Genomic DNA, 13,963 nt, shown 5'->3' with positions numbered 1-13,963 from the left:
GCCGTCCCCCTGCTGATCTGACCAGACTGCCCCCTCCGGCTGAGGACCATTCTGGTATCTCTTGCACAATATAATACTATTACTTGGATTCATAAACACTGCCTGGAAATGTTTCAACTAAAATATTTTCACTGATTTTTTAAAATTACAAATCATATCTTTTCATATTAAGTATTTTTAAAATCCTTTAACCAAATTGAAAATTTGCAGCTAAAATCAGCTAATATTTCCTTTAAAGGCACCAGCTGAAAACAGTTATTTCAACTGATGTTATAAAAACAGTTATTCAGTGCTGATTTCAGATCTTTTCAGGTGGTCTGAAGATGTTAATTTGTCCATCTTTCTTCAAGGTGTGAAAGCTAAAATTTCAACTAACTCGATAAATTCCAAAGAAACATTTTAATTTTGTCCAAATGGCATTTTACGACAGGAAACTGTTCCACTGGAAAATTTCCTATGAGTTGTAGTGAACATTGCCCAAACTTGCAACCTTTACCTAAATCTAAATCAGGATTTTGGAACTCCTTACTTTTGTTGATAAACAGTTATTGACATGAGTAGCCTCACTGACTGCTCACTAATGGGAATAAGACGTTCTCATTCTTACCCTCTGGGATTAGGCATCCCATGAGCCTGAGACAGGCTGTATGAGGCTTTCCTAGTCAGCAGAAAATAGGGTATTAACTCCTGCTCAACCATCTAATCTATCTATTTTAGAGTTGCTTACTGTGCTCAATGTAGTACCTAAGCACTGAACAGACATTGTGTAGTGCAACTTCTTCTGAGCACCTGTGAGGCAGGACTAGAAACTACAGACTAGTCAGTCAGAAGGAATGCAGGAAACACCATAAAACGTTATTCAGGAGACAAAAAGAAGAGAGCAGGGAAGTCTTGGAGCCTGAAGCCCCCTTCGTCTGTCTCAAAAGGACTGAGGGAGTAACCCTGACTTTGAGTAACCAGTCTTGTTTTCTAGCGGTGCAGGGCATTTTTGTAAGTATTTCTCCTTAAGACCCTAAGAATATAAACAACATTCCATCCAAACACCCAAATCTGAACATCCCCAGGCTTCACAGGGATTCATAGTCTTCACTTGAATTTTTCAGTGTGGGCCTGTTTCTTGTTTGAGTCTGTCTAGTGGCAGGCAGTAACTCATTTGCTGCATTCATATACATACAGAAGGATAATCTTCCCAGCCAGAAGAGATAAAAATACTGTTTTAAAAATAAAGTCTTAGATTCTTTAGAGCAAATCAAAAACCAGAGGAAGACCCTAAATTGTGAAATAGATAGATTTTCCACAGCTGTGCCTCTGGATAACTCAGTTTCTCTTTTGAATAAGATTAAAAGATATAGACAGAGTTACAGCATGCGATTACAGGATAATGGTCTCCTACTGCAAATAAAGCAAAGCCGAAGCATTAGAAACAATAAATATCAAGGCATTTGTTTTCAGAGCAGCAGCTATTTGTCTTGTATTATTTTCTGCCATACAGATGATTAATTAATGATGTTGATAATGTAAATGTTTTATGATGGATGTTGAATCAATAGTGCAGATCACTATGCCTCTATTTTAAAAGGTGCATTCAGATAGGCTGACAGAACTTTGTTTGTCATCCGCATTCATAAAAATGAAGTATAATAAACTCTAATTATGTTTGCTTCTGATGAATGGTAAGTATTTACATTTACATAACTTTCACCCATGAAGATCCCAAACAGTAGAGAAATTAGACTTCCTTCTCCTCTGAATGATGACATGCAGTGTAATGCCAACTAGAACTATTCTGGGTCACTCGTTCAATACTGACTCGGGGCCTGATTTTGCTGCTGTTGCTCACCAGATTGACTTCATGTGGCAACTTCTCATCAGTGTGAGTAAGGCACTTGAAATCTAGAACATCATATATGTAGAAAAGTATTATACAATGCAAATGAGGCTTGCAGAGAGGAAGAATGCCATGTACTAATACCTCAGGATTATTTAATAGTACTTTACTTCTTGAGTAGGTCCCACTGAAATCAAGATATTATGCCACTTGAGTAAAGTCATTAGAACTAGATCTGAGGCTTCTGGGTTTTCCCATGCAAATTCATCCCACTTCCCTTATGATTCCAACTGTCTGGCAATGATGTTATTTAGAATGTCTTACTCCCCAGTTTTGCCAATGGGGTATCAGAAACTTTTGAGTCACGTGTTGACAATTAACATGCAATACTGCAATCACACATGGCATATGAAATCAGTAAAATAAATAATGTTCTTTTATAATTTACATACCAATTATTTACATGAGCAAAAGGTTAGGAAATTTCTGAAATATTGATTGGATGCTGGTTAACATGAACGACAGAATGTCAGCTTGTGGAGTGTATTTTGATTGCAAAATCAATCATCTAGCCTAATTGATTTAGCAGGAGAATATTAAACATTAAAGAAATCCAAGATAAAATATCCTCTAAAACTAAATTAGTGTGTTATCTTTTAGAAATCTCAATAGTTTTAGATGATGTTATATGTCTTGGAATAGGGTCATTTTAATCTAACTTCTTATGCTGGAGCCATTTGGACAGATTTTTAATTTGAATTGTAACGCGTTTGCAATTGAATTCTTACACAGGAAAGTAGGAGTTTAGGAGTCTTAATTTTTCCATAAGTTCATAAAACATATTTTCCATTCATTATCATGAAAATAACTATAGCTAACATAACTTATTAAGATATCTGCTGCTTTATGACTGCATTCTATATTTCAGACGCGCATGTGACACAGGAATTGCTTCCTTAAGTACACTTTTGTTTTATTAGACAGTAAATACTTAGTGTGAAATCCTGAATAAATAATCTGAGCCTAAATTAAAGTAAGACTCACTCACTATTATTTTTGAATTGGTTTCTTTCCATAGTCCAGGGGGTGCTATTTGACTAAATCCTTAGGTACATGTTTGAGTTTGTTGATATTCTCTCAAAGACCTCTTTCTACTTGGCTTCCTAAGAATTTATTTCAACTCTAGATTTTGTTACTCAGGTATTTTTATTTGGCATACAGCAAAATTATGCTGGAGCTGATAAGACTCAGACACAGAGGGTGGATACTGGGAACATCACAGACCCAAAGTTACACAGAAAACCTCTTCCTATATATACATTTACACATATGTTGCATCCTTTGGAGATTGGCTTGGTTACTTTGTAGGAAACAATCCCTGTACATCATGCTCTGTCTACTCATCCTTCATTCAAGACCTACTCTTTACCACATTTCAGGTTCCAGTCATATTTTATCCATTGTTATTATAAATTTCCTTTTCCAGATCAGTGTGCTGTTTAACAATCTTGACCATTCCCATCCCCCTACCTCTGACTTTTATTATTAATTGACTTATATAGTACTAAACATGTTTTACATCTGTGTTACAAGCAATTGCTTGAGAACCCTTTAGTAAATTAATAATAGTATTTATAGATATTAATTTATGTTAACGTTTGCGTATTGCTGATAGATACGGCTTTTGGCTGCAGGGTTAAAGTACTAATTCCCTCTCCTTTCTTCACGACTTCTTTACATTTATTAGTTAAGGAGTTAATTTTAAGATTTACTTTTATAAAGTTTGCAGAATTTTATAGCGAGACCTCAAATCCTGTGCCACCCAATATGATTGCCATTTTTTTTGTTCTAGGGGTTTTTGTGGCACAGGAGTTCGGGTTTCCCTATAAAACTCTAGGTAGTAGCCCCCTAACACCCACATGTGCCATGGTAGATTACTTATTGCTTTTATTACTTTACATGGTGCTTTAGGGATTCGTCACTACACTAGGTGAACATTTATAATCTGCCTTAGCAGCATGCTGATGTCTTTGGCTTTTTAAATGGATAGGGGGAGTGACCCGAATAGGTTTGCAGATTCTGTACAGATCTAATACTGCACTAAGCCACAAGAATGCCCCCCAATACTGGAAACCACCACCACTGTCTGGATGCAAATTTGCAAAACAAAAGGGGAAGAAACTATTTTTTGCTTCTCTCTTTACCTATTTTCATGTGCCTTGAGCTAACTTTGCATGAACCCAGCTTTGTCTTTATTTTCCAGGTGTAGCAAGTGGCCAAGTCTGTCCAACATTTGGGAACATGTGGTATGGAGCCTGATTCTGAATCATGATTTAGATTCCACTTGATCCTTGGTCAGGTCTTCTTTGGCATTAAACCCATGCCTTGGTCTTCTGTGCTTTCACCTTATTTGTCACCATCACACTTTTTTGTACTTGCAAAATTTGCATTTGCAAGTCCTATAGCCAGGTCTCTGACAGGGCTACAGTAGTCAGAAGGACTGGAACTGGGTTAACTGTATCCTTCCACAATTTCATTGGTCCTTTTATTAAGGCCTTGAAAGAAGAAAAGACTATGGATCTGCATTTCCTAGCTCTGATGTGCATTAGCATTAACAGTAATACTTCATCTTAACTGCTACCTGTTACATTCACCCCTTTTATTAATTTGCATTTAATAGTCCTGTGAATTTGCTCAACCTGTTCTGCTGCCACTGGATGATAGGGAATGTGAAACTGCGGATCAGCATCTAGCAGGATGCCACTTCTTTAATGACTGACCCCACAAATCTACTATCATTGTCTGAGTCAATTACCTTAGGAACTCTCCATCTGCAGAACAGATTATACAGTAATTGTTTTGTTGTCATTAGGGCAATCATATTTTTAGTGGTGAAGGCTTCCATCCAATGTGAAAAAGCATCCACAACTACCAACACATATTGTTGCCCTTTGGTAGTAAGGGCAACTCTCCAGTATAGTCAATTTGAATTAATTCCCATGAACTCCTGGGTGCTTGTCTCATGAAAGTCCCTATATGTTTTCTGTTAGTTGGATCATGTCTGACACAAACCAGACAAGCATTAAAATGTTTCTTCAGGTCCTTTTTCCATTTGGGCCACCACCCCATTTTTGCCAACCTGTCTTTGGCCTCTGTCTGTGGACCCATCCACCCATAACAAGAGATCTTTTCTCATACTCCATGGTTCCATACCAAACCATCTTCTATTTTTACACAGCTCTATTACTATGTCCTGACCTTCTACCTTCACTTTCTGGCTACAGGCTTGTTCCCAAAGTGATCCAAATTCCAAATCCTGTTTTTGAATGCTTTGCAACTGCCCTGCTTTAGCTTGTTGCAGTTGTGTCTGGCTTTGAGTGAGAACTGCTACCACAATGGCTTTCAAAGAGGTCTCCCACAGTCAGGGTGATCCAGTTAATCCTGCTTTTTTCCTAGGTAGCCAAATTTTAACCATGTCCACTGTGTCAAACTACTTAACAATACTGTCAAGCATTTGCACATGGTATTGAATTTAATCTCTCCTCTGTCAGTAGCCTGATACTTGTTCTGAGCCCACCAGGCTTGCATTAACACAGATCTATCAAGCCAGGTCTACAGAGTTATCCTTCTCACTGATTAGGCATTGCCTTGCAATCGCAACAAGACATGGAATCTTCAGAAGAACCAAACTGTGCCTTAGTCCACAAAGTAAAACACAAAATGTGGAGTCTAGCTTCTTCTTACACAAACACTAATTCCACTAATGCTGAATGAGTTATAGTATCATTCAAAAACCTCTATTTATTTTTCCTACAGTTCTAGATCATGGGTCTCATTTATTGGATTCAACATGACAGCAGAGTTCACGGTCTAGTTACCCTCTTGATGATAAACATTCATGACTCTTATTGATCAGTCTTTTGCTGATGAACTACTACTGACATATTAATTGGAGACCCTTGAGGCATACAGTCCTGTGATTTGCTGCATAATTAAAGTAAAAGTTGTTCATTTGCTAAAATCTAGGTATTGGCTAAGTGTAATAGGGTGGGACTCCTTACATACAATTTTTAATAAGCTCCAGAGATACTACTGATAGTTTAGGAACTATCCTTTTCTACAGTGTTAGTTTTACTATTAATGATTTATGTAGGATAGGACTTGATCATCAGTACAAGTCTTGACGCCTATAACAGTTCATTTTTAAAAGGTAACCAACATCAATATGATGATCATAATGCAATGTGAAATCTAATTTAGAAGTGGGTGGATTTTTTCCAGTGAATTATATTCAATGGAAAGGGGACCAAATATTGGGTTTAAAAACATCAAATTTAGAAGTCCAGCCCTTTTTAAATATGAAACCTCCAGCCCTCAGGAAAATCTTTCTATTGAATTAAATAGCATAATTTAGAATGCTCCTCTTTGGTTCCTATCAAAGTGAGATGAGGAAGATCTAGAAAATCAACTAGCAAAGATCTCCTTTTAACTACCTTTTACTTTTCAGCTGTCATTAATCAAATTAATTGGCATCCACATCAAGACAAAACCCAAAGCCTTTTCTCCACTGAGAACAAGATGTCTCTGTGCTATGAGAGACATCAGGCCACTGTCTGCTCTCTGTTACACCCAGTGTAAATGAGAGCAGAATTTGGTTAGTCTTTCTTTAGGAGTGGATTCTTAGCTTATGCCCAACCAATTACAACTTTTAAAAAAATTATTTCCTGTCAGTGGCTCAGCACCAACAATTATGAGAAAATGTCATCTTCAGCTATTGTGTTCTCAAGATTCAACAGCACTAACCTGGTCATGGCATAAAAGTCTACTACTTAGATGCCCCAGGAAATCAGAACAGGTCTGAACATTGCAAGCATAGATAGAGATCTTAAAGGCTCTTGTCCAGACATCTAATAAAAGTTACTGTATTGAAACTTACTGTGCTGGCAGTGAATTCCATTAAATCCCTCTGGACATTTACAGACATATCCTATGAATGTGTCCCCTCGATACGCTTCACTAATTTCACAGGTTCCACCATTATGACAGGGATTAGGAAGGCAAGGTCCTGAAATATAAAAATAATGTATTCATTTAAGTGTTTTCATTAAAAATCCCACTTTCTTATTTTACTAACCCACTAAAATCTACCCTTCACTTAATTCAGATTACATACAGCACAGATTTTTATTAACATGGAAAATTATGAAGCATGTCACTATTCATTAATGACAGCATTATTATTTTTTTAGTACAAGAGAAGAACATAGGATTAAGGGGCCTGATCTTGCTCCCATTGATAAAAATAGGAGTTTTACCACTTACGTAAATGAGGCAATGCATATTCATCAAGTCTACTATTATGGCAATCACTCATTTGCATGCAATTCCTAGACCTACAAGTCTTAACAGGTATGGAAGTTTCACCTGACGTCTTTCTGCACAGCCCCCTAACATGATCTTCAGTGGCACGAAGGATGTTACATTATGGATTAGTTTCACTTTGAGAACATATGACAGTATGGGACAGTCAATAGGTTATCTCAACCAATTTTCCCTTCAATGGTAAGCAACTTCTTAATTTATCTGTTTCAAATCACTTCTAAGTGTTCCTTTGACTAAATGAAATCATTTCTTTCTACTACACACATGCTGTGATAACTAAAATAAAATTGCTGCATGCAACTGTGAGATCTAATTGTTTGTCTGTCTGCCATCCACAGTGGGTGATTCGGTAGAGTTTCTAAGTACAGTAAATGTTATTTTTATAGAGACAGTGCATGCCTTGAAATAACTAGACTTTGTTAAATCTGGGTCAGTTGTTTATTCTTTTCTTTTTAACTGTTTTGTGTTGAAAGCATTTACCATTCAGTGTGGTTTTAATATCTCAGCTACACTGAAGTATCAATACACTTCCTGCAAGAAGAAAAAATTTAGCATTTGATAAAGATTTTTTTCCAGTCTCCCCTCACAAAGGATTGGTAGTCAGTTTAAAAAGCACGTTTAAAAAGCAATTATATGCCTGAAAAGATCTGAAGTGAGCACTACAAAACTATTTTATTCATACTCTTTACCATTCCCAATCCCCCCCCCCACACACACACACAAGCTAATCTCCATTGCTGAAATATAATGGTATAAATCCTGTAATTATTCATCTGCTTAAAATCTCATTCTGTGATAAAAATGAGAAAATATTTTCCATTATACAACATAGTTTACTGTCAAACAACACTGGGAAATGAATTATTTAAATTTAAAAGAGCTATAAGTTTCATATTTTTCTTTTTTTCAATTAGAAATACAACTATTAACAGATGTTCATAGTAACAGCTTTCATTCAGAATGTCACATTAGTACAAGTTGCACTCTTGGAGAAAATATTAATTTCCAAAAAGCCCAAAAATTAACAAAATGACAAGCATGTCAGAATTTTTTCAGCCCAGATAGTTATGAAAGTTTGAGTAACTCTTGGTATACATCATTGGTCTGCTTATGGCCCTGATCCTCCACACACTTATGCATGTGCTTATTGTTAAAGGTGTGATTAGTCCCAGTGAAACCAGCAACCAAAATATGAATGCAGGAATATTGATAGAATCATAGGTGATTGGGGTTGGAAGGGATCTCAGGAGGTCATCTAATCCAGTCCCCTGCTCAAAGCAGGACCAACCTCACCAAATCATTCCAGCCAGGGTTTTGTCGAGCTGGGCCTTAAAAACATCTAAGGATGGAGATTCCACCACCTGCCTAAGTAATCCATTCCAGTGCTTCTTCACCACCCTCCTAGAGAAAAAATGTTTCCTAATATCCAACCTAGACCTCCCCCACTGCAACTTGAGACCATTGCTCCTTGTTCTGTCATCTGCCATCACTGATAACAGCCTAGCTCCATCCTCTTTGGAAACTCCCTTCAGATAGGTTCAGCCTTCAGGAAGGCTGCTATCAAATCCCCTCTCACTCTTCTCTTCTGCAGACTAATAAGCCCAGTTCTTTCAGCCTCTCCTCATAAATCATGTGTTCCAGCCCCCTAATCATTTTTGTTGGCCTCCAATGGACTCTTTCCAATTTGTCCACATCCTTTCTGCAGTGGGGGGCCCCAAAACTGGACACAGTACTCCAGATGTGGCCTCACTAGTGCAGAATTCAGCAATTTGTTTTAGACTTTGATCTGAAACACTAACGTTAACATAACCTTCACTGGCATGAAGAGGAGGAGAGTGGCTTGCTAACCTTTAAATTAAAATTTTCATTTTTTCTAGATGTGAAGCAGATGTGTATTCCATGACACACCCTCCATTCCCTTTGCATCGGAAACTATACTTCGGACATCAGTGCGAAGGAACTAAGGGGGCTGGTGTGGCACTGTCCTCATATGACCAAGAGAGGGACTAGGGCTACTGTAGGTACTACCAGACTTGCAGCAATGCAAAAAAAAAAAAAACCCTTGAGAAAATATGGATCTAGTGTTTGATATAAACCAAAAAGGGCAAAAAAAATTAAGCATTTTTTTTTTCTGAAAAGGGGAAATGCCAAGAAAGAGCTATGGGACAGTAAGGTGGTAGAAAAGGATGTTGACTTGTTACAGGGGTAATGCATGCCAACTGGTATTAAATATGACTAAGTATTATAAAAGATACCTAAAGGAACAATAGTTACATATAGGTAACTGTTTTTTCTTCTTTGAGTAGATGCAGCCAAGTATTCTACTTAGGTAACTCACAAGCAGTTCTTCTAGGAGGTGAGGATTTAAACAAAGACTGCAGACTTGCATTCCCAAAGTTTGCATTTGATCTGGACGCAACAGTAATGGCATAGTGGTTTGTAAAAATATGCACAGAGGACCAAGTGGCAGCCCTGAAAATGTCCAATATAGGAATGTCACTTAGAAATGCCATTGACATTGCCTGGGTTCCCTGTCAGCCATCTGGGAAGAAGGCAGTCTAGCCTAGTGACTGGAGTGGACAGCAGGTCTCATTAGTCACCAAAGACAGGGTCAAAACCAGAGGTCAGGAAATGGATAGCAGAGCAAAAGGTCGAGCTGGAGTCTGTAGTCAGGGACCAGAGCCAGGGGTTAGAACTGGAGGACAGGAATCGGAGTGAGTAGGGTATCAAACAAGGAAGGGCTCAAAACAGGGACAGAGGCAAGACTGGGTGCAAGACTGGGTGCAAGGCAGGAGCAACAGGAATAAGATAACCCAGGAGCAGGCGTAGTGGTGGGCATGAGTGTTAAGAAGCCATGGAATTGCTGCTGTGGCTGGCTTAAGAGCCAGCTATGGGAAGATATGAATTTCCCTCTTCTTGAGTCACGCTGTTAGCACAACCATCCATTTGACAAAAACCCAGGAAGCAGAAGACAAGTCAAAAGGCAGCATGGTGTGACAAACAGCTACGACAAACCTGTGTGTGGCTCAGATGGATTGCTTTGCAGGTCCAAGGAAGCAAATGAGTCATTGTGAATGAAGGCGGGGAGGATAGCTGCTAGAGTGACCATATGGAATATCATATATCCAATGTATATATTGAGATTTTAAAGGTCAAGGATAGATCTCATCTGTCCCTTGGGCTTGAGAGCCAGGAAATACCAGGAATAGATGTCCTGTCCCCGATTCTACAGGGGGACCACCTCTATTGCCTCCAGAGTCAGTAGAGAGTGAACCTGTTCAAGGATCAGCATCTCATGAGAGGGGTCCCTGAAGATGGGCAGGATATAGGGGTGGAAAGGAGGGATGGATAGGAACTGTATAGCATAACTTGATGCCACAGTGCTTGATACTCAGTTGTCCATGATAATTAAATTCCAAATATCATAAAAATGAGCCAGCCTGTGCCTGAACAGAGGGGATGGAGAAGGAGAGGTCACCATTGGGTCAAGAGCCCCTGTCCCAACTGCAATGTTGACCTTGAGGAGTCCCAGAGGTTCTCTGGTGACAATGGGAGAGCCAGTCCCCATAGGGCAAACAAATCAAGAGGGAGTATGATGCTGATCAGCACCGCTCATAGAAATCAAGAAGGTGTCCCTTCCAGGCCTGGAATGGTCTTGATTAATTATATGGGCCCTCTTCCTTGCCACGTCAGAGGAGGAAGAACAACCCCTCTTCCTCTTGGGGGAAACATCAGAGCCCAACTGTGGAGCAATATTACTTGCCAGATCCAAAGGCGACCACTGACCAGATGAGGTCCTCAGTGCTGAAATTGGCCTTATAGCCTGCTCCATATATAGACTTCAGCCACAAGTCTCTCACCACCTGAGTCCTCTTTGTGAATGACTTACAAATGGGACACTGCTCTTTAACATGTCCTTCACTAAGATACAGCAAGCACCTTGTGTGGGGAACTCTGTTGGTGATGCCCCCACTCACAATGGACAATGCTTGAACCCTGGTGAAGGCATTACACAGGGCAGTCAGCTACTCTGTCTAATACTATGCTAATGCTAAAATTAACCTAATGTATTAAGAACTAGTATTTACAGTATTTTCAGAAACTGAGACTGAAAGAGGAGGTGAAACACACCACACAAAGCTCCAACTCTAGCCAAGGGTGGTGAGAAGGAACTGAAGGGGTCAGGGTGCTGCCACCTTCATATGGCCAGGGGAGGGACTATGGTCACAGGACATGAACGTCACCCCTGTGGTAACTGCTAGGCAAAGTTTTCCAGTTCCAGTGCACTGAAATACATGGCTGCATTTACTTGAAGCAGCATATAAGAATCAGATCTGAATTTTGTGACTTGGGCCTGCCCCTCAGTGGCTTAAATGTTCATTTATTCAGCAAGCTAATAAACATATTGATAATGTGTCAGTGTTTCTAACTAGGTTTAGTCTCTCATAGAATTCTTTCTGCAAAAAAGATTGACAATATGACAGCTATTCTCATTATTTTTTATAGTTGTGGATTGGATAAACTGTTATTTTTATTCTAAATACATTTGACAGACTGACAATACCCTGTCATACTCCAGACAAACCCTATGAAATTTAGATAAACTTTACTGAATTAAGTTTAACCTGACTGAATTAAGCTTAATACCTTTGGGGACCATTGAACTAAAAATGCAATTGTGTATGTGTTACTTAGGAATTGTATGTAATTCCTTTAGGACGAGGGGGATGCTAATGTAATTCTTCTAGTTATCAGCCTTTTGAAGCCTTCCCCGTCCCCACCTCCACAGAGAGGTGTGCTTATATTAATTCATACTCACCAATAGACAAAGAAAGGAGTTTTGGATAAACAGTCTGGTTAGAAACAGATTGTCCATAGAGGGCCCCAAGCCTTAGCAAAGGTTTGGAAGGACTGGGCCTACTGAGGACACATAAGACTGGGTGTTTATTCTGAACTGAAGCTATGATCAACTTGAAAGCACAAGGAAATCTCTTGGGTGGGGTCTTGATGGACTGCTCTTCCAGAGTCCATGTTTGGGTTGCGGTGATCTCTGGTAAGCTTATTAGCATATGTGTAGGTTCTTTTGTTGTTTTAAAAAGTTTTCTCTACAATGCTTTTTTACTTTAAGAATAAAATAGGCTTTCTTAGAAAGTGCTGTGTGGTAACTTACAACTGTGGGCAGTCACAATGTTAACTAGAACCCTGCAGCAGGACTGGAATCCCACAGGTCCTGCAGGACATGCTCCCAAAGCAGCAGGAGCAGGATAAAAATTTAACAAACAATATGGGAGCAGGTGGAAGTGAGAGGGGGTATTTCAGGGCGGAACAGGAGTGCGATTAAAAAAGGAGTCCTGCACAGGGCTCTACTTTTAACCATCTCAGAAGAGAAAGCAAGTAGACCTGCTTAGTCAGCTTAGTCTCTGCTGGGCATAATACAGTGAAGGCAGGGAACTGTGCAGCCTGGAAATAACCCAGTCAAGGGAGTGAGATGCAGGCAATGGTTGGGGAGCCACACTCCTGAGAGTGGGTGCTCTTGCTAGACCACTGAGGGGAAATACAGGTGCAGTTGCCCTGAACTATAACAACGTTGTTTCTAAATAACTAGTAATGTGCTTTGTTTGTTTTTCTTTATTTTTGTTTTTGTTTTTTATAGAAAATGGTACTTCAGAAAAATGTATCTGAAAGCAATGCCAACATTTTAATTAAAGGAGTCTCACTGAAAACCAGCAAACATCAATCAGCTAATTTGCACTTGTTAAACATTTTGTTTACTAAAAGGAATGAATTACAAATGCTAGTTATCCTAATTTACATTCTAAAAGAAGGAATTACTGAAATTAAACTAGGCACTAACTTTAACTCTCTGTTTTTGCAGTATCTCCATAGGACTACCTCCTGGAGTCCCTGATGCAGCAAGGTATTTAAGTATGTGTGCAACTGCAAGCAAGTGAATAGTCTTACTGAAGTCCATGAGATTATTCACATGCTTAAGTACCTTGCTACATCTGGGTCCTATTCTTTACAAATCATCTTCATTTTCACCCAAGTCCTGCAAAGAGATGTGTGCACAGGGATTTGTCTGTGCACCTCTCTTGGGAGAATCAGGGGATTACATCTCCTTAAATGTATGCATCCCACAGATGACATTATGTTGCCAGTGGAATGAACAACCCAACTTTCAGTTGGATTAATATTCTCTGTTACTTACATTATTTATAAAGACAACAAAGTTTATAACCATCCTTCTCTACAACTAAGTCTTGTAAAATTACATTTAAAACACAATGGGCTTCAGGGATTTGTTTTTTAATCAATAGTGCTGTAATACTTTTGTTGGTAATCTTTAAGTAGCTTCTAACACAAAGAGAGCAACATTTGATCAATATTAATGAGCAGGTGAATTCAACAGTATGTTTTCCAGGCATTTTTATCCATGTTCATATAAAATAATGTCAACAAGATTAATTGCACACTAAAAGTTATAAATCTATTCAGTTTGCTGCTCTTTTGAGTCTTCCTCTATATAATTCCATTGGCAATAGCCAACAGTAATAAGTGGAATTAATCTTCAAAATTTAGAACATTGATATTCAATTGGAATCCCACGCTACATGAGAAAGATACTAAAAGTTAACTTAAAACATGGCAGCTCTTGAATTTTTTAGAAGCTGTGACTGAAATACCTGAGATTTAATATACAGTGGAATGTTAAAAAGTGTTCTCAATGGAATAGCAAACGGAGTAAAGGCAGAA

The 13,963-nt window shown here is 38.7% G+C and overlaps 1 protein-coding gene across 1 annotated transcript in view; it reads right to left on the bottom strand.

Moving 5' to 3' along the window:
* EDIL3 (EGF like repeats and discoidin domains 3) overlaps positions 1 to 13,963 on the bottom strand; it is a 378,557-nt gene that overhangs the window by 176,610 nt on the left and 187,984 nt on the right. Inside the window, exon 5 of the mRNA XM_067568453.1 lies at positions 6,765 to 6,893. Within this exon, the coding sequence (XP_067424554.1) occupies positions 6,765 to 6,893 (129 nt within the window). The remainder of the gene's footprint in view (positions 1 to 6,764; positions 6,894 to 13,963) is intronic.

This window comes from Emydura macquarii, unplaced genomic scaffold (genome assembly GCF_026122565.2).
Source record: "Emydura macquarii macquarii isolate MOO-44397 ecotype Brisbane River unplaced genomic scaffold, CSIRO-AGI_Emac_v2 contig_2897, whole genome shotgun sequence".
In the NCBI taxonomy this organism is placed as follows: Eukaryota; Metazoa; Chordata; order Testudines; family Chelidae; genus Emydura; species Emydura macquarii.
The sequence above is the reverse complement of the archived record's forward strand: the minus strand, read 5'-3'. Positions and strand labels throughout refer to the sequence as shown.